General features: G+C 40.1%; 2 protein-coding genes across 4 annotated transcripts; both read right to left on the reverse strand.

The window, feature by feature from the left end:
• Nucleotides 1–1,718: 1,718 nt before the first annotated feature.
• Nucleotides 1,719–6,931, reverse strand: LOC115674302 (SNF2 domain-containing protein CLASSY 1-like). 2 transcript variants are annotated; one of them, XM_056313543.1, is made up of 5 exons: nt 6,748–6,931; nt 5,916–6,030; nt 5,360–5,607; nt 3,077–4,588; nt 1,719–2,173 (listed from the first exon to the last, which is right to left on the reverse strand). In XM_056313543.1, the coding sequence occupies exons 2-4, from the start codon at nt 5,965–5,967 to the stop codon at nt 3,083–3,085; spliced, it is 1,806 nt and encodes a 601-aa protein (XP_056169518.1). In that variant the 5' UTR covers nt 5,968–6,030; nt 6,748–6,931; the 3' UTR covers nt 1,719–2,173; nt 3,077–3,082. The 2 variants fall into 2 exon arrangements, with proteins under 2 accessions (XP_056169518.1, XP_056169517.1); XM_056313542.1 differs by having other exon boundaries at nt 1,719–2,200.
• Nucleotides 6,932–14,749: 7,818 nt separating this feature from the next.
• On the reverse strand, nt 14,750–17,945 carry LOC115666064 (laccase-12-like). 2 transcript variants are annotated; one of them, XM_056313324.1, is made up of 6 exons: nt 17,759–17,945; nt 17,477–17,628; nt 17,076–17,320; nt 16,587–16,715; nt 15,394–16,323; nt 14,750–15,272 (listed from the first exon to the last, which is right to left on the reverse strand). In XM_056313324.1, exons 1-6 carry the CDS (start codon nt 17,855–17,857, stop codon nt 15,142–15,144), a joined length of 1,686 nt encoding a protein of 561 aa, XP_056169299.1. In that variant the 5' UTR covers nt 17,858–17,945; the 3' UTR covers nt 14,750–15,141. The 2 variants fall into 2 exon arrangements, with proteins under 2 accessions (XP_056169299.1, XP_030443714.1); XM_030587854.2 differs by having other exon boundaries at nt 15,394–16,350; nt 17,759–17,941.
• Nucleotides 17,946–18,904: the final 959 nt, after the last annotated feature.

The raw sequence follows: 18,904 nt of genomic DNA on the forward strand, positions 1-18,904 counted from the left end.
GCTTCGTTGCCCTCGCCAAACAGTAAAAAAAAGAAGCAAATAAGAAGAAAGAAAGAAAGGAAAAAGAAAATAAATAAATAATTGAAAATTATTAAAAAATGAAAAAATATTCACGTTAGCATCGTCCATCTCACATAGGATGGCTGATATTCATCTCAGCGACTTCCGGTCAAAATTGGCCACATGGGTTCAATTGACAAAATATGACAAGGTTTATGACTCATTTGACAATGTAAAAAGATTTATGACTTATTTAACACAATTAAATGTTTACGATTGAATTGGTAAAAGTACAATAGGTTTTGAACTTTTTTGATAATTTTCTCCCAGAAAAAACATAAAGATGCTTCGCAACTACTTTTGAGAGTATTAGTGTGATTTTAGGCCTAACCATGATTAAAAAAAAAAACTCACTTACTTCAACATGGAAAAAGAAACTAGATAATGATGACACAAATTTCTGTTGAAATACACATACATTGAAGGTGGTCATATATATAGCAATAAATCTTTCCATGCGTGATCTAACAGACGAGAAAACTGGGAAAATAATATGACCAAAAATCTAGAGAAAAGCAAAAAAAAAAAAAAATTGTAACCCATAGAGTCTGCAATTAAGATATCATCAACTCATTAAGATCCTGTGGTTAATATGTCATATAAAAATGGGGCATGTTGATCCTTTTACCTAATATTCCAAAAAACCCACTAGAGTGAAGGAAATGAATGTAATTATAAGCCAAAGAAAAAAGAGAATCCATGAATAGCTTCATGGTGGAATAAATCAATTCTAACTTGTCAACTTGGAATTAGGGTTCGGTTAAAGAAGCATCTTAGGGGTGAAATTCAGCTTCTAATGATAACATGCAATAAGTTGAATGGAACTAATTGGGCCAACGTATTCTATAGTTCTGTATATGGTCTTTAGTTGATGGAATGGGTCAGCTTTGCTGGTCCAATCTTCAGATGATCTTGATACTGACATTTCATACCCAGCCCCACCCGCAGCAGTCTCCATAGTTGTTAAAACCCCACCAAAACTTGACGTGACAAAGTGGAGAAGAAGATCCTCCAAAACTACAGCTAAAAGAGCAAATTTGTGGGGTCAGATGGAGAGACATCCTCCAATTACTTGCTGCAGGCCTTCTTCATCCTTTTCTTTTTTGTTTGTTTTTGGCCTTGTGTTGCTTTGTCCCAATAAATTCTAAATATAATACTCCTAGCCTGCGATTTGACGGATCAAGCTGATAGATAGGAATCTCTGGCCAAGGAAATGAAAGCTTTGATGAACTGTCGTTAAAAAAAATGAAACAACTGCGTTTACACAGACACCGGCACTATGTTTGGAAAGCTGGGGAAAGGGAGGGGGAAAGAAAGTACCGAAGTGTCCTAACCCAGATACGAAAGAGGAGCATAGGGTATCCATTAACTAGAAAGGGCATCGCAATAGGAAAACCATAACTTAGCATGTCGATCAGTGTTGAGGAGAATAGAAGATGTAACACTGACGCAACCATGTCCGTTTGTCCGTTTGAGTTGATTTTAACGTGAACCAACATGAGTTCGATTATCCAATATGCAGAATGAGGATCACGTCATATCTTGCGCTAACAAAGATTTGCGCAAATTAAAAGCACAATGCCGACGCAAATCGCTAATCCTGATGTCAGAAAGAGGACAAGTCCACCCAGTGAAGGTTACCTGGAAGAGTGGCTGCATAAGCAAACATTTCCTTTTCAGATTGTTTATCTATTTAACGAGCCGAGGTTCAAGACCTGTTTCATCATCATAGAATACCCTTGATAGGCTGAATTACTCACAGATAATTCAAAAAGCTACCATAGTCCCACGATTGATCAATAATATTCAACGCCAAACTGGGGCCTAGAAAGCCTCCTCTGCACCTTTTGCCGAAGTCTTTTTACTCCTACACTGTACAACATTGTCATTTTCCCAGTCAATAAGTTCTTCCAGATACAAGATTAAAAAACACGGCAATAATGCAGACAACACGATGCTTTTGCAATCTATTAAAGCAAAGGCTTAGCTCTCATCAGAGAGCTTGCCAAAACACCTTGAGCAACCCGTCGATTGTCTTCTCTTTGTTTTTCCTCCTCTTCTTCTTCTGGATTATTCATACAATATTGATGCTGGTTACTAGCAGCAGTAGCACCTACTTGTGATTATTCCCACTTGTTCACTGCAGGAATAAGAATGTATAAGGAAACCACAGCAGTAGCTAAATGACAGAAGGGAGGAAATGGTAACGACACTAACCACTCCAAGCAGAAAATTGTTAGTAATTAAACCAAATTCATGAATTTCCTACATACATGCATCTTGACCGTTCGTGTTTCTATGCTAGATATATTTACGGGTCATTCAAGAGTAAGAGTCCTGTTACAAGCCTATATAAAGGCAAGTTTTGTGATCATTTCTGATAAGGTGCAAAAGGTGAAATAAAAAGAAAAGAAAAAGCCTATTCGTCTCTTCTCTTCCTTGAGTTTTGAGTTAGTGTGAGTGTTTTCACCTTCAAATTATCCTTTAAAAAATCAAGATAAATTTCATCATGCTTCCAAAGGAAAATGTGAACGGCTGATGAATTAAGTATAGACATACAGTCGGTAAAATTATAGCAGTGAATAAAAAAGGTAATCGATTATGTTATCGTAGAACTACAACAGGAGGTCACTACATAAACGCAATATGTCCCTTTTCTCTCGGTTGCCATGATGAAAGCAAAGGAAAGGTGGAAACTCAAAGATTGGAGAAATAAAGATAACGCCGAACCAAAGGAAACTGATGGCCTTGAATACATGAACACCTAAATTCATATGCTCTGCTACCATGAAACCTGCCATGTTCGTCAGGTTAAGTTTACTTTCTTACTCGGTAGCTGGTTTGGGTGTTTTAAATGAAAACAGATCAACTTCAACGTCGTGAACACATTTATTTCTCCAAGCCATTCATATGAAAGCACTTTTCCTCAAAGGAAAGAAAGAAAAGGATGTGAATGCAAGTCCAAGTTTGCATAGCTACAAGAAAATGTGCATTGAGCAGCCAAACAACACCTCACCTTTCATTAGTTTGTTGAAGCCTTCTCATTCTTCATAATCGCATGAATGGATTTCGATTTGTCTTCCTCCACCATTTCTCTCAATATCTCGTCCTCGAGCTTGTTTCTTTGCCAACAAGAGGGGTCCTCCACAAATGCCTTCCTAAAAATGATGCTTGACACGCATTCCTTCCATGCGATCCTCCAATACATTTCTTCCTCCGGGGTGTTGACCAGCAGAAGCTGGTACACATAAACCACCTTCTGCTGACCAGGCCGAAAGGCCCGTGTAATGGCCTGCCTGGTTTTTGACGGGTTCCACACAGAATCCAGTAAGATCACCCGGGAAGCTGCGGTCAGACTGATACCTTGAGCACAGTCCATAGAGGCAAGAAGTATTCTTGAGGTATGACCGGGCTCCTGAAACTGATTAATCACTCTCTCTTGCTTGAAAAGGTCCAGACCTTCTGTGAGGACCATAACTTCTTTTCCCTTCCGCCACCCAAAAATGTTCTCGAAAATTTCGAGAAATAAATGTATGGGGGCAATGTTGTGGCAAAAGATCAAAACCTTCTCCTTCTGAAAAACGAGATACGCAAGGCTAAGGACGAACTTCACTTTTGGTTCTTTAATATCAAACTTGTGCTTTTCTAGCGGCATCAGTTCATCTCTGCTAAAAAATTTGCTGGCACAGCAAGCATTTTTGACCAGCCAAGGATGTATGGAGCCAAGTGTAATCAAAAGCTGTAGCTCACGAGGATCTCCATGGTACCTAGACTTGTAAAGCTTTGACAGCACTTGTTGTTGCATGTCTGCAGGGTTCATCATTAGAGTATAGCTTTGCAAACCAGGAAGAGTATCTTCTTCAATACTGTTCCATTTATCAACCTTGTATAGCCCTGTAGTATGAGAGGAAATGTTTAACTGGGATGCATCACATCCGAGGAAACGCTCTGGCTGAATGTTTCTACGTTTGGAGCGTCTCAAGTCCATAACATCTGAGAAGAGCTCGAGCACTGATTCATGTTCTCCAAAAGCAATACCTGCCTCACTTGTTTTCGTTGGAACGTGCTGGACTACAATAGGAATCATAACTTCATTTTCGACTTTGAAGTTCAAGGTTCTCAAGTTATTGTCAGTATTGAAAGAGACTCTTCCATCACGACCAAATATTTCGTAGACAATCTTATTGTGCAGTGACCTTACATTGAAAATGATCTGATACAGGGCTGATGTGGAAAGTAACCAAGAAATGTCGGCTAAGAATCTTCCTAGAAGCAATTTACTTCTCTGCAATAAAGAGCAGTCCTCGGCATACGTCCACCGATATAGCTGGCTTTTGAAATCTTTAGAATCGAGTCTTTGGAGGATGCAGATGTCATCTATTCCTACTAAAGTAATCTCTTTACTAAGTACTCCTTTTTCTGAGCCAAGAGGACATTTGGAAGTGTACAATTTCACATAGAACTGACAGCAGCATCTAGATTCATGAGGCTTCCTCTCAATCGAACTTATTCGTGCATCAACCCACCCCTAAAAAAGAAAGTACAATGCTTAAGATTTATGGAAGGAATTATTGCACTAGATATTCTGAATTTCCAACTTAAGCAAGATCGAAAATTTTAAAATGCGAATGACCATAATTAGGGAATATACTTGATTATATCATGGATCGGACATTGTTGTGCTGTAAGACTTAGTCTGAAATAAGACCTTTTATGAAAGCACCAAACCCAGTGAGGAAAACATTATTTCCAATGTTCTTGATGATAAAACAACAACAGCAACAACAGCAACAACAAAATTAAGCCTTTTAAGTGGTGTCACCTATATGAATCCTCTCAAATAGGATGCTATGTTGAGTGTCGAGCCTTTTGTATATGAGTATTCAAATGGCAGAATTAGCAGAAAAAAACAGCTTAACCATGAGGAAGAAGGCGGCAAAAATGAGTAGTTTTTATCTTCAGATTCAACAAGTCACTGTTTGCAAATAGGAAATAACAATTTCTCCTCCAATATCAAGCAGATGTGTAATCAACTAATGCAGAAACACCAGCAGTACAATTAGACTACCCTGAATCTGGATGAATGTCATCATGTCTGATATGAATCAATTTATGTTTCAGGGAAAGAAGTACTACATAATAGTAACATTGAAAAGGAAACCTTTCGAGTTGCTTGAGTGAAGGAGACAGCACTAATGCACAAACAACCCATTGAGCTCACTGTATAAACACAGCAAGCACAAGCTTCAAGCGACAATGCTCCAAGAGAGAACACTATTAAACAAGCAGGCAAACTTACAGGCTCTTGAAGTTCTCCAAAGCCATTTGATTTTTCACTAGGAGAAAGCACACATATGTCCACCCCAGGCCTCAAAAAGCAGGTACAGTCAGATAAAGTTGCTTGGCGTGACTTTATCCGTACGTTAGTGAAAGGTCCACTTTCCTCAATTGCATACCGGTCATCAACAGTGCATATGATCATTCTTCCATGGCTAATTCTTATTGATTCCACAGGTTGCCATGATCCCGCGCACAAAGCCTCAAAAGCTGACATCGGGAAAAGCACGGGATACTAGAAATTAAACGTTTGCAATTTATTGCCATTATAAAAGAAAGTCTAGGACTATAAGGAAACTAATCATATCAGCCTCATCAGGTTGCCATGAAATCACATATATGTCCCTTTCGATTATAGCAGTATCAAAAGTTGGTTAAATCAGTTAACGCAATTGTGTGGCACTTCAACGGTAACTATATATCATGCATGGATGAAGCCAGACAAGTCTGCTATTAATCTTGAATCAGGAGATTTGTCAAAACGAAAGAAGAAAACGAGATTGAGAGCCAATGGTTACGGTATTCATTAAATGGATGCTTGGACTGATATAAATCCCTTCTCCTTCCCATAATTCTCCAGCAGTAAAATGCTTTCTTTAGCTTTCAACGAAACACTGGTCAAGAATCATGTACCTGAGAAGTGTTTCCCCATCAGCCCCAGCACATTGAAACACTAAAGAGAGTACAACTTATGTGCGTTAATTATTGGGACATCATCATCCCTAGGCCAACCACTGCCATTATAACGGTAGATACACCGTGTGGTATAAATCTACCTTTCTCTTCTCTTTAAATGCAGAACATGCTATGCCTAAGATAATTGCTTGTGAAGATTAACATATGTCCCACAGGATTAATCTCTCAGGAAAGAGAGATAAAATAGGACAGAAAATGTCAAACTATCGATTTGAGCCATGTTAGAACCATATGAACGAAAAATTGGAACTCTCACGAAATCAATCCATGGCATATGTCAAAAGTATATGTTGACACTGCCTTTATCAATTTTGTTTCGACCTCGAGACGCTAAACTTGATTGATCAGATCATACTGACAAATGAACTTTCATTATCAAGATGAGGCTAGATCAGAACAATACATAATAATAATAAAAAACATGAAAAAGAAAAAAAGAAGAACTGTAAAAGTCAATTTAGGCACTGGCTTGCATAGCTTCTTCCTAATTACTGAAGCAGGCCACTCTGAATTTTCTGTATACCAAGTCATGGATTTCTCACCTTTCAAGAGCATCCAGCAAAGTGATTGCAAAGACAATAGCGAAAATCAAAAACAAATATGAAACTGCGGCGTGAAACTTCTTTTTTACAACTAAAGATTTGTGTGTAGAACCTTTGTTGGTCTGTAAAAATGTGATGTAATGTCAACACTGGCTTGAGCTTGAGAGGAAGAGAGGGAGAGAGACCAAAGTGTAATTGCCGTGAGTAGCAGTTGGGTGAAGAAGAAGAATTTCGTGGGAGCGATGATATGAAATGACATGAAATCAAAGTGAGACTGACTTTTTATGCAGACCAAGTCAGAGGCAGTGGGTGGGAGAATATATTTATGGAATTTTTATACTCGCATGAAGTTTCTTCCAGGCAAAGATATCGCTCATATACGTCACTTTGACGTCGTTCTATAGTGGTGAAGTTGACGATCAGGTCAGAACAGATTTTTATAAATTTTTTTCATAAATTAGGGATAGTGATATAGTTCATAAACTTTAACTTAATTTGCAATGTGATGTTCAATGTGATCCTTAAATTTTTTTTGTACATATTCAAATTAATCCCTGAAATATATAAAAATATTCAATGTTGTCCTTGATGTTGAATTAATGGAAGGATATCATTGAATATTTACATATAGTTTAGGGATTACATTAAACAAATTGAAAGTTCAAGGATGACATTGCATATTGTGCTAAAATTCAAAAACCACATTGCACAAATCAAAAGTTCATGGATTATTTGTATCATTTTCGGTATAAATTACCAACAGCAGACGAACAGACTGATGGAATCAACAGTAAGGGAAAATACAAGTCATAAGAAAATTACACCAGCTGGTGGACTCGCAAATTTAGATTTAGGAGCGGGATGAAAAAAATTTCGTTACAAAAAGGTGAAATAGAAGAAGAACTTTTATAATTTATAATATATATTTACAAAAACAAAAAAATTCACTGCAGCAGCATCACTCGATAGCTTCTCGATTCCTCGTTGCATATGTAATTCACTTGTCGAAGAGAAATTTAATTTGGTCGTCTCCAACTATAATTTCCATGTTGATTCCTCTTACTTTATAGATTTTCCAAATTAGAAGATGGTCGGATCCATTAGCCCTCAATTGAGAACTCTTGTAAATTAACCTTAAGCATCTTTCTCACGTGTCTAGTAGTGGTGAGCATGGTTCCAAGTAGAACCTGAGAACCTGACTGGTAGGAATTTATAGGTTCTAGTTCCAAGGTATGCAGGGCAATGACTAAGTTCCAAAAATTGATAAATATGTTTCGATAGGTAGGTTACCAGATTTTAGGTAGGTAAGAACCTTAACAAGTATTTTTGTGTTTTTTTTTTTGTCTATGTCTTCGCGTGATCCTACGATGTTCCATAGCGTTAGATGATGAGTATATAATCCGAAACCACTAGTTTAAGCTTTCATTTTATGACTTGTTAATGTTTCATAATACTCATGTGTCTAAATATAAGTCGTGGTCAGTGATTGTAGCAGCAAGTGGTAGTTATTAAAGGTGATGATTCATTGCAATTGTTCAATTGATAATACAAATGAAACTTAGGTAAACCCTGGAACCGACCTTAGAACTTATGACAAGATAGGTTCCAGGTTCCAAAGCATGTAAGGTAGATTTCAAGTTTTAGATGGAACTTGTACGGAACCTAGCACCGCTCACTCTTAGTATCTAGACAGGACAAATGCGTGGATCGCTCGAAATACGTGCGACGTGTGTCCCACGTTAACCGTCGGAGGAAATGCCTCCGCTTTGTGGGATTCAGGAGACTTGTTTAACAAGAGGACATATCATTTCAGGTTAACTTCAAAATGCTTTATGAAGTAGATGGAAAATCTAAATCTCCCGAAGAGGAAATTGTCGCAGAATGCCTTGGAAATGAACGTCCGGCCTCCGAAGTAATCGCCTGATTTATCAAATCGGTGTCAATTTTGTTTAGCTCTCATTACCCAAGTAATGAAACCTCTGCGATATATAGATTCGTCGTTTATACCTCATAGAAAAAAAGAGTGCTGTTTTCACAAAAGATGACATGAGGTGGACCTTATCTTAAATAGAAGCTTGGAGTAGTCAACTTAATCTCAAATAAGGGCCCGAACTCATCGGCCGACCTACACATTAATACTAGGTCAAAATATAATAATTTGAATAAGAATGCTTGTGCTCCAGCCGCCAAAGTAAGTCATGTCATTGGTCATTTCGGACTCCTATTTGAGATAAGATCTATTCTAAACCATTTAAAAAAAGAAACTACCTCCACTTAAGGCTTTTTATTGAAATTTTCACTAGCATCATTGCTATAAAAAGTGTGTCATGTCATGTCAATCTTTAACGGATTAACATGCCTTAAAAAACTAATTACCTATTTAACGCTGCCCTTTGGGTTACCACTGTTTTCACTTAAAAAATGTGGCATCAATTTGAGAGAGTTTAGACATATTTTTAAAAGCCCAAGCAATAAACAAGTTGCTTTTCGGGAAGTAATCCAACAATGCTTTTGGCTTGCACAACGTATGTCGTTTTATTTTAACCTTACATTTTAATTGTGGTAATTCCAGAGATGGAAAATCTAACAATAGAAGATAATTCCACCGAAGAAGAAACAGATTAACATATACAAAATTGTGAGTAAATTATTTTTCTACGGATGGCTGTAAACACATTAGACATGGCTTTTTGTTAAGATAACTGCTACAAATCACAATCACTTCACAGTACATCAGCCTAGATTAACAATTGATTTGTCGTAACATTCTGATTGTGAATGCCCTTTCCCATAGCTGAGAATGTTTTCGTCCATTTGCTGTCTCAGGTTTTCGAAGAGCATCTGTCGCCAACTAAAGGCAAGACTTGATAGAGTTCTATGCAATGTGGAGTGGAGAGTAATGTACCCAAATGCACAAGTTCTTGCCCTTCCTGCGGTCGGCTCGGATCATAGTCCCGTATTACTTTCATTATCAGCAACAACCATAAAAAGGAAGAGGGAATTCAAGTTTGAAGCATACTGGCTAGAAGATGAAGAATGTAGAAGAGTTGTTTAGTCAATGTGGAGCATACCTGGATTGGAAAATGAGAAACTCTTGAGGAAATTACAAAGAGTATTAGAAGCTTTAACGAAATGGAGCAAAGAGAAGTTCTCAAATGCGAAACGTCAAATTGAATCTCTGAAAAGGGAGCTACAGGAGATCACGAATGCTCCAACTGTGCACTACAATAGAGAGAGGGTGAAGTTCTTGAACCAGCAAATAGATGAACTCAGGAAACAAGAGGAAATATTTTGGGGAATGAGATCAAGGATAAGTTGGTTGCAATAGGGAGACAAAAACACCAAGTTTTTCCATGCAACCATAGTACAAAGAAGACAAAGAAACAAGATCTCCATGCTGAAATTAACGGATGAGGAATGGTGTCGAGATCCAAAGCAACTACAGGATATGACGGAGCAGTTCTTTAAGTCTTTATACACCACCAAGAGCCCAAGAAACTTTCACCCAGTACTAGAACAGTGTCCTAGCTTAGTGGAGGATCAAATGAATTGCAGTCTGCTGAGAAGTGTACCAATGGAGGAGGTAAATGAAGCAACTTTCCAGTTGGGAGCAAAGAAAGCACCGGGACCAGATGGTTTATATGGGCTATTCTATCAGCAACATTGGGACATCATCCAACACGATGTATTCACTATGGTGAGAACTTTCTTTGAATCTGGCCATCTTGACCCCAACCTGAACAGAACCCATATTGTTCTGATTCCTAAGAAGCCTAACCCAAAAACACTAGACTAGTTCAGGCCCATTAGCTTATGCAATTTCGGCTACAAAATTATCTCCAAGGTCTTGGCAAATTGCCGGGCTAAGTACAGCACAAGTGCCATAACTTTTGTACGGAGGACACTTAAGTGCCATAACTTTTTTTTGGCTCACTTGAGTGCCGTAACTTTCAAAAAAATGATCACTTAAGTGCCACTTACGAGCTGGTCGTGAGAGCCCGAAACCGCGGCTTTTCCGGCCAAACAATTACCTTCCCGGTGAGGCGAGCACCACCAGCTTGAAGAGGGGGTGTCGGTGAATCATTCCATGGCCTCCATTCGTCTCGAAATTTCTATTTTAGCCTCCGTTGACGAAGGTCAAAATGATTCGTAGTCACACAAATCGGTTCGATAAATTGTGTGACTACGAAGCATTTTTACCTTCGTCAACGGAGGCTAAAACGAAAATTTCAAGACGAACGGAGGCCATGGAATGATTTATCGACACCCCCTCTTCAAGCTGGTAGTACTCGCATCGCCGGGAAGGTCACCGTTCGACCGAAAAAGCCGCGGTTTCGGGCCCTCACGACCAGCTTGTCAAAGGGATTGGTCGTGAGGGCCCGAAACCGCGGCTTTTCCAGCCAAACGGTGACCTGCCCGGCAAGGCGAGCACCACCAGATTGAAGAGGGGGTGTCGGTGAATCATTCTATGGCCTCCGTTCGTCTCAAAATTTCCGTTTTAGCCTCCGTTGATGAATGTAAAAATGCTTTGTAGTCACACAAATCGGCTCGATAAATGTGTGACTACGAAGCATTTTTACCTTCGTCAACGGAGACTAAAACGGAAATTTTGAGATGAACGGAGGCCATGGAATGATTCACCGACACCCCCTCTTCAAGCTGGCGGTGCTCCCCTCACAGGGAAGGTCATTGTTCGGCCGGAAAAGTCGCGGTTTCGGGCCCTCACGACCAGCTCGTAAGTGGCACTTAAGTGATCATATTTTTGAAAGTTATGGCACTCAAGTGAGCCAAAAAAAAGTTATAGCACTTAAGTGTCCTCCGTACAAAAGTTATGGCACTTGCGCTGTACTTATCCCGCAAATTGCCTAAAACCTTGGCTTCCTAATATGATAGCGGAGGAGCAAAGCGCTTTTGTTAGCGGCAGACAAATACAAGATAATATCCTAGTTGTTCAGGAAGTCCTACATCAACTAAGAATCAGGAAGATGAAAAGGAAATTTCAAGCCATCCTCAAGTTGGACATGAAAAAAGCCTATGATCGGGTTGAGTGGGACTTCCTTGAGGCATACATGATTAAGATGGGTTTCAGTGCGAGATGGGTTTCATGGATTATGCAATGTGTCACTACAACCTCCCTTAGTGTCAAGTTTAACGGAGAACCACTTCCTTTCTTTGCGCCTTCGAAAGGTCTTCGGCGAGGAGACCTTCTATTTCCTTACTTATTCATAATTGTTGCAAACGTACTCTCCTCACTCATGAAGAAAGCTGTGGATGATGAGAGTGTTAGAGGAATTAGGCTCAACAGGTTTTGTCCGACACTTTCCCATTTACTTTTTGCAGATGATTCTATTTTCTTTGTGGATGGAAAGGTTAGTGAATGCCAGAACTTATCCTCCATTCTACATCAGTACTGCTTTGCAACTGGTCAGGCAATCAACCTCAACAAATCAGGAGTTTTTTTCAGTTCAGGGTGCCCGCATCAATTGAGAAGGAATATCGCCCAAGAATTGCGAGTTCTGGAGATTGACAAAATGGGGAAGTACCTAGGAATCCCCTCCGATTGGGGTCAAACAAAAAAACAGATGTTCGCATGGATTTTTGCGAGAGTAAACATGAAGTTGGAAGGGTGGAAAGAAAGTTTTATCTCCAAAGCGGGTAAAGAAATCTTGATAAAAGTGGTCGTACAGGCTTTACCACAATATGCGATGTCCATTTTCAAAATCCCAGTGTCCATTTGCAAAGCCATAGAGAGGAAGATAGCTTTATTCTGGTGGAAAACACATGCATCAAAAGCCGACCTTCATTGGAGAAGGTGGGAGATACTGAAGCAAAGGAAAGATAAAGGAGGTTTGGGCTTCAAAGACCTCATCATGTTTAACAAAGCAATGCTAGGAAAACAAGCTTGGAGAGTCTCTCAAACTTCAAGTACATTATGGTGCAAAGTTCTAAAAGCATGTTACTTTCCAAATATCGATTTCTGGCATGCAGTTAAGGGTTCTCATCCAATGTGGGGCTGGCAGAGCCTTCTTATGGGAAGAGATGCCATTTCGAAGGAGGTGAGATGGAAAGTGGGTAACGGGCAACTTATTAGAATCAGGGAAGATAGATGGCTAGAAAGGGGCGAATTAGGAGGACCAAAAAATCAACATGAACCCAACATGATAGCAGATTTGATTGCCCCAACGGAACATCTCTGGAATGAGCAACTTTTACACAACTTATTCGATAAAGAAGTTGTGAATGAAATCCTAGCTATTCCACTACCATCTACCCCGAAAGAAGACTCGCTAGTGTGGTCATCAAATAGGTCCGGTTGTTATTCTATCAAAAGCGGATACAATGAGCTACGAAAGAATGAGACCACACATGGCTCTGGGCAGCCCTCTTCTTCCTACCAAATACCCAACGATCTAAGGAGCAAAATTTGGAGGCTAAAAACACTCCCAAAAATCAGACTTTTCATGTGGAGCGTCTGCCAAGATGCATTACCTACAAGGGTAAACTTGTTCAAGAGAAAAGTATTATTTGAACCTTTTTGCCCATTGTGTCAAAAAAAGCCCGAGACAGTCGAGCATCTATTCCTTCTCTGCGACAAGACAAAGCAGGTTTGGTCAAATCCCTATTTCAACATCCACTTTTCTCACCAACAAGTCACTAGATTTGAGGAGTGGTTGCAAAACTACAATGATATAACCCAGAAAAACATACCTTTCGAGATCATCGCAGTCACCCTCTAGAAAATCTGGTTAGCGCATAACACCCTAGTATTCCATCATGAGCAGACGAACCCAATCAACATAATTGAATCGGCTCTAGACATGCATTGTAATTACGCAAAGTGGAATAGAAGCAACTTAAAGCGTGAAGCAGTACCGCTGAACTTAAAACCGAGAGAGAGACCACCGGACCCTAGTTTGCTGAAGTTAAACATCAATGGATCTCACCTCTCAGGGACCATGGAAGGGGCAATTGCATGTGTATGTCGCGATTCAGAAGGAAGATTGATGGAAGGCCTTGCGCGATCAGTTCGAACATCTTCCGCCCTTCAAATCGAAGCCCTTGCCTATCTCTATGCCCTCAAACACTTTGCTGATCGGCCTCATTTAAAACTAATGCTGGAGTCTGGCTGTTCAACGTTGATAAGCTGTTTGAGAGATTCTTCCCTCTATCATTGGGATGTTGAGCCAATTATCACTGATTATTGGCCTCTTGGCTTTTTTTTAGAGTCTAGAATTGATCCTTTGCACCCGTGACTCAAATAGATTAGCAGACTGGGTTGTAAAGGCGTCAAGATGTAAGACCCTCTCCCGAAACTGGGTTTGTAAACCCCCTTTCCCTCTTTGGGAAATCCTGTGTTTTGATGCCCCTTACTCCTGTAGGTGGGCTCGGGTTTAATAAAATGATATCTCTATTTCGACCAAAAAAAAAATGCAACAAGCCTCCAGTTAAACGTACTCACTGAAATCAAACATGAAACTCCTAATAAGTTGTTCCCGGAAATTCATTCTGCCTTTAGCTGCTGCAACTTCTGATTGTTCTCTCTATTAGGGAATTCACCAACAGGGACAAAGGTGCGATTCGATTCGTTGCTGCGTAGTTGTTGTTGGACTGTTGTCATGAGATCCTTACTATAAAAGATTTGGCCCGAGGAACACAGTTTGCATGGCGGATTGAGAAACTTCCCAATTTCGCGGCATTAACAGGAGAAAGGGTCCTGTCTCTGAAGCTTCCAAATGGCCAGCATATTGCAGAGCTGAACCCAGATTTGCTAGAGGTTAGAGAATAGCCTAGTTTCGAGGGGCATATGGTTAGGAGGGAACCCTTTGGACCACACTTTTTCGGTGTTCTGGCACAGATTATCTTAGCAAACGTCATTTCTCAAGTTCTGTACTTTCTTCTCCAGCCTTTGAAACAACCACCCAAGTTCGTATCAAGACCCCTGGTAAGCTTTTTCTTCCTTTTCCTATAGTTGAAGTAGAGCAATATATACTTCACAGCTCTTATGATGAGAAATTGTTAGCTATGTTTTAGTTTTTTAAACATCTCCGCGCGCATTTGCCCATGGGAAAATCTTGATGTTCTCGGTAGAATATTGAAATGCAAACAAGAAAATAATTGGAATGTGCATTGACCTGGTAAGTCATCACTATTAGAATTCCATTCATTTTCCACCAGGTTGTCATGAAGATTGGCATTTTTGACTTCTTAGCAAGGATACAATTAGAGACAGCTTGGAAAAGAAAAATGTCATCTGAATAGGGGGTCTTATCAATGGCAAAACGCATATACAAATTCAATCCTATTGCTTTATCAATTAGCAAAAAAATACATTAAAAAGAACCCAGAAGATGAAACTATCTATCTATGGGAAAAAAATTTAATCCCTAGCCTCAGAAAAATTAGTAATAGCCAAAAAAGGGGGGAAAATTACTTATCAATCCTGTTATAGCTCATTATGAACAAGCTTCGCAACTTGGGCATTTTGTTCCTCTGGAAATTTTGTTCTTTAACATGGAGGTAGATCCACTGGCGGAGACTCTAAAGACTGCAATTCTCCAGAACCGTTCTCTACCAGGAAGGCCATTGCAAGACCCCATGTGTTGTGTACATCCAAGTGACAATGCATTATCCAGACTCCTGTTTTTTGCCATCCAAAAATGTATTTTGATCCAAGTTAGTCTTGTCACTGTAGATAATACTTGCTAAAAGAAGCTACATATATTACCATAAATATGTAAGAGTCTCTTCTTTTTTTTACCCGGATTATCGGCGAGGAATCTGATGACTGCCCACCCATTCACAGGTACTCCAACCGTATTCCTCATGGGAGGGTCGACAAGATTAAACTTCACAGTATCGGTCGCAGAATCAAAGTTTCCGAACCCTTCGGCAATGACATAAAAGTTGTAGCCATGAATGTGGATTGGGTGATTTTCGCCTGACACTATACTAGTATCTTGTAACACGAGCTGCACGTTCGACCCGTACTCCAACTTATACACTTTGGTTCCTGGAACGGGTTGCCAGAGCGACTGGCTAACATTACCTGTGTAATCGAACTGCACAGGCGGGACCGCAGGGAAATCCGTCGTGAACACCCCAGGTATTCCCTGATGGTAAGCCTGTAGGATGGAGTAGCTGGAAGGAAGAATGAACGACACGTTGTTCATGCTAGATGCGAAGCGGGTTCCATTCGGACCTTGACATTGGTTGGTGCTAAAATTCGGTGGGCAATTGAAGAGCCCTAGACCGATGGTGATGAAGAGGCTCTCATCAATATCAGTGGGTACCGGAACGTTGTTGGGGCTCCTCAAGTTTTGAGTGAAGGCTATGACCGTGGCCGTGTCATTAAAAGCTGGGAAAGTGGGCATTATAGGTGTACTTGGCATGCCCCTAGATGGGCAAGGGGCGGAAATGTAATCGAGAATGGCCGTGGTCGTCGTATTGTCGAACGGGGCACCTTGGGCGCTTTGGTAGGGCCGCGCTGCCATGTAGTATTGGGCCGGGGATTGGTCTCCAGTGATCAGGACGTCAGTGGTCTGGCCTGGTCCGAGCATGATCACCGACGTGGTGAAGGGCTTCAAGTAGGATGCATCGGCTCCGACCACAGTGAGCTGGTGTTTGGCCACGGCAAAGAAGAGCTCTTGATTCATCGCAGCATTGATGACCCGGAGGAGGTTGGTCTCACCTGTATCTATTGGGATTATAATGGTTTCTGCATAGCAATTAGACCCAACATGCATGGTCATATACTTGAAGCTAAAAGCAACTTTAGAGAGTGCATACACATGTAGTCCAAAATTTGACACATTTCTTTGGTTGTATCCGAATTTTCGCTCACAAGTAAATTGGCAGAAAGGCAAGTGCACAAGCATTGACAAATAAAATCTTTCATAGATTTGGTGATGCTTTTGAAAATAATGAGGAAGGGATTCAATTATGAGAACAAACCTGAACTAGAGCAGCTATAAAGATCTCCAGGCTGACCGTTAATAGTAAATGCATCCGATACATTTGGAGCTCCTCCTATTTGAGTTGCCATGTTCACTACATCGATGGGATTCGCATTCCACCATTCACCTTTTTCCATGATACACAGATTTTAGCTTATCGAGTTAATCATCATCATCATCAAGATGATCACTCTGAAAACAGAATGACAACTTTTCATGTTTTTATTTGATGTCCTTTTGCAAACATGTAGCATTGAATTTGTTAGAATAAAAATGCATCACAGTTAGAGCTAATAAATTATTCCAGAATCACCAGAAATGAGAAATTTATTCATGAACTCAATGCGGCACGTATCATAGTTTTCTTTTCTAAATACTAGTGATTCTCAATTGTCACATCTCATAGTATATATACTATCAATGAGTCTGTTCGAGGTTGCTTCTACATGGTAATGCTTTTGGAAAAGAGAGAGGTTCAAGCTCTTACCGAGCAGAATGGGGGTCTCACGCTTTGGCTCTGCGAAAGGATAAGTAGATCCTTCTCTTGGATAGATGATCAAAGCACCATAGACGGTAGCTCTAAGCCAAGAACTGTGCGCATGCCACCAAAGCGTACCCTCTTGTCCTTCAATGGTGAACCTGTAGGTGTAACTTCCTCCCGGTCGAATGGGACACTGCGTTATAAATTCTGGTCCATCGGCCCATCCTGTTCTCATCTGCCTTATTCCATGCCTAGAATAGGATCGAGGAAGATCGTGTTCAAACAACAACTACTATGAGAAGCGACGATGCATGCACGAAAATCCTTTCTTTTGGGTCAAACAAAAGCAAGCGTAAAAAATAACACACTTGTCATGCGTATTATAAGCGTGTCAAATTTGCAATTACCAGTGGATGGTGAGATTGTAACGAGCCCTATTAACGACACTAATCACAAGAGTATCTCCGTCATTAACTTCTAAGGTCGGCCCCGGGTATTGCCCGTTCACCGTGATAGTACTCCGCGTCCTGCATAGCCTCTTCACAGGTGTTGCTTGAACCTAAAATTAGTAGTAACTAGGCGAAGTTACATAGTAGAAACCAATATTTAGTTCCTAAAAAGCATGCTTATGCACATTCCACATAACCAGTGAAAAATCAAAAGAGAAGGCATATCTTTCAGAGCCATACTACAAAATCATGGTATTGGATCTTCGCAACCACGGTTGACACCATTATCGAAGCAAAGAGAATGACAAGATGCATTAGGCCTTTCTTGAGAACTTTCATGTCTCAGCTTAGCATGTACAAACTGTTGAATGCGGAGGGAATTCTGAATTGAAAGCAGGCTCTTCTTTATATAAAGCCTTTTCTTTTCCCTTTTTCTGGATACTTTTAAGTTAAGCTAACTTGTTCTTTAGCTACAGTTTTGATAATGCAGGGATAAAGAGAGTTGTTTGGGGGGTTGGCAGATTAGGTTTTGATTTATAATACAGGGTGATGTAAAGGGGTTACCACATACATCAAACCTACAGTCCAATCTGTTGCACCCAATCAGCCTATCAGAAGGCGAGCTGAGTTTCTTGCACCACTAAGCAAAGCTAGTGACCCTTAGGATTGAATTTCCACAAAGCATAACTTCGTGCGGCGGCAAGGGAAAGATCTCTTACAATTTTTTCATTTCCCATTGAAATTTTTTATGAGGTTTGACAAGCAATACAAGAGTCTTACCAGAAGAAAAAGAAGAAGTGACCAAGTATAATGCCTGATACATCCTTTGACCCAACAAGTTAGAGAAGGTCTTCAATTATCATTTTGACGATTAACATGTCCTAATTCACTGAAAATGCACCATAAAAAATAAAAGAACTAACTTCAGTATTAGGAAAGTGGCTCAATAGTCCTTAAGCATGGCGGATACAAGTATTTTCACACCCGGTGCATCACGGTATGTTCTCTATGAAGCGACAGTAATCGCCGTAATATTTTTTACAGGGGATTACTGCTGTTGGTTGATAGAATAATGCTTCATCTATCTTTCTTGCAATTCTTCCCTTCCATTTCTTCTTCTGTGGAGCTTCCAGAAATAGAATAATGTCGAGACGAGGTATTTCCTTACGATTTTTGCTTCATTTGATGATCATAGCAAGCGGACGGGACAGAAAACGCAAGAAATATGGTACTGGAACGTGGTGAGAAAATGTTTCAGTCTTGTGATAAAAGACAATGACAGACAGATTAGATTGGTGAAGACGAAACAATGGAAAGAGCCACTAAAGTTGGCCATTGACTTCTGAGAATCTTGAGATGACAGAAGCCTCCATAACGAGTTATACT

Source organism: Syzygium oleosum, unplaced genomic scaffold, assembly GCF_021117445.2.
Source record: "Syzygium oleosum isolate NSW1041296 unplaced genomic scaffold, Sole_v2.1 Sole_v2.07, whole genome shotgun sequence".
Lineage (NCBI taxonomy): Eukaryota > Viridiplantae > Streptophyta > Magnoliopsida > Myrtales > Myrtaceae > Syzygium > Syzygium oleosum.

What these genes read in the sequence shown, in the direction of transcription:
- LOC115666064 (XM_030587854.2), bottom strand. Translation starts at nt 17,857, where the DNA reads ATGAAAGTTCTCAAGAAAGGCCTAATGCATCTTGTCATTCTCTTTGCT. An exon ending in TCCAATACCATGATTTTGTA is followed by an intron (nt 17,629 to 17,758) that starts GTATGGCTCTGA and finishes TACTAATTTTAG; the next exon opens with GTTCAAGCAACACCTGTGAA. An exon ending in TGAGACCCCCATTCTGCTCG is followed by an intron (nt 16,716 to 17,075) that starts GTAAGAGCTTGA and finishes TCATGGAAAAAG; the next exon opens with GTGAATGGTGGAATGCGAAT.
- LOC115674302 (XM_056313543.1), bottom strand. Translation starts at nt 5,967, where the DNA reads ATGGGAAGGAGAAGGGATTTATATCAGTCCAAGCATCCATTTAATGAA. An exon ending in GCATCCATTTAATGAATACC is followed by an intron (nt 5,608 to 5,915) that starts GTAACCATTGGC and finishes TCCCGATGTCAG; the next exon opens with CTTTTGAGGCTTTGTGCGCG. An exon ending in TTGGAGAACTTCAAGAGCCT is followed by an intron (nt 4,589 to 5,359) that starts GTAAGTTTGCCT and finishes TTTCTTTTTTAG; the next exon opens with GGGTGGGTTGATGCACGAAT.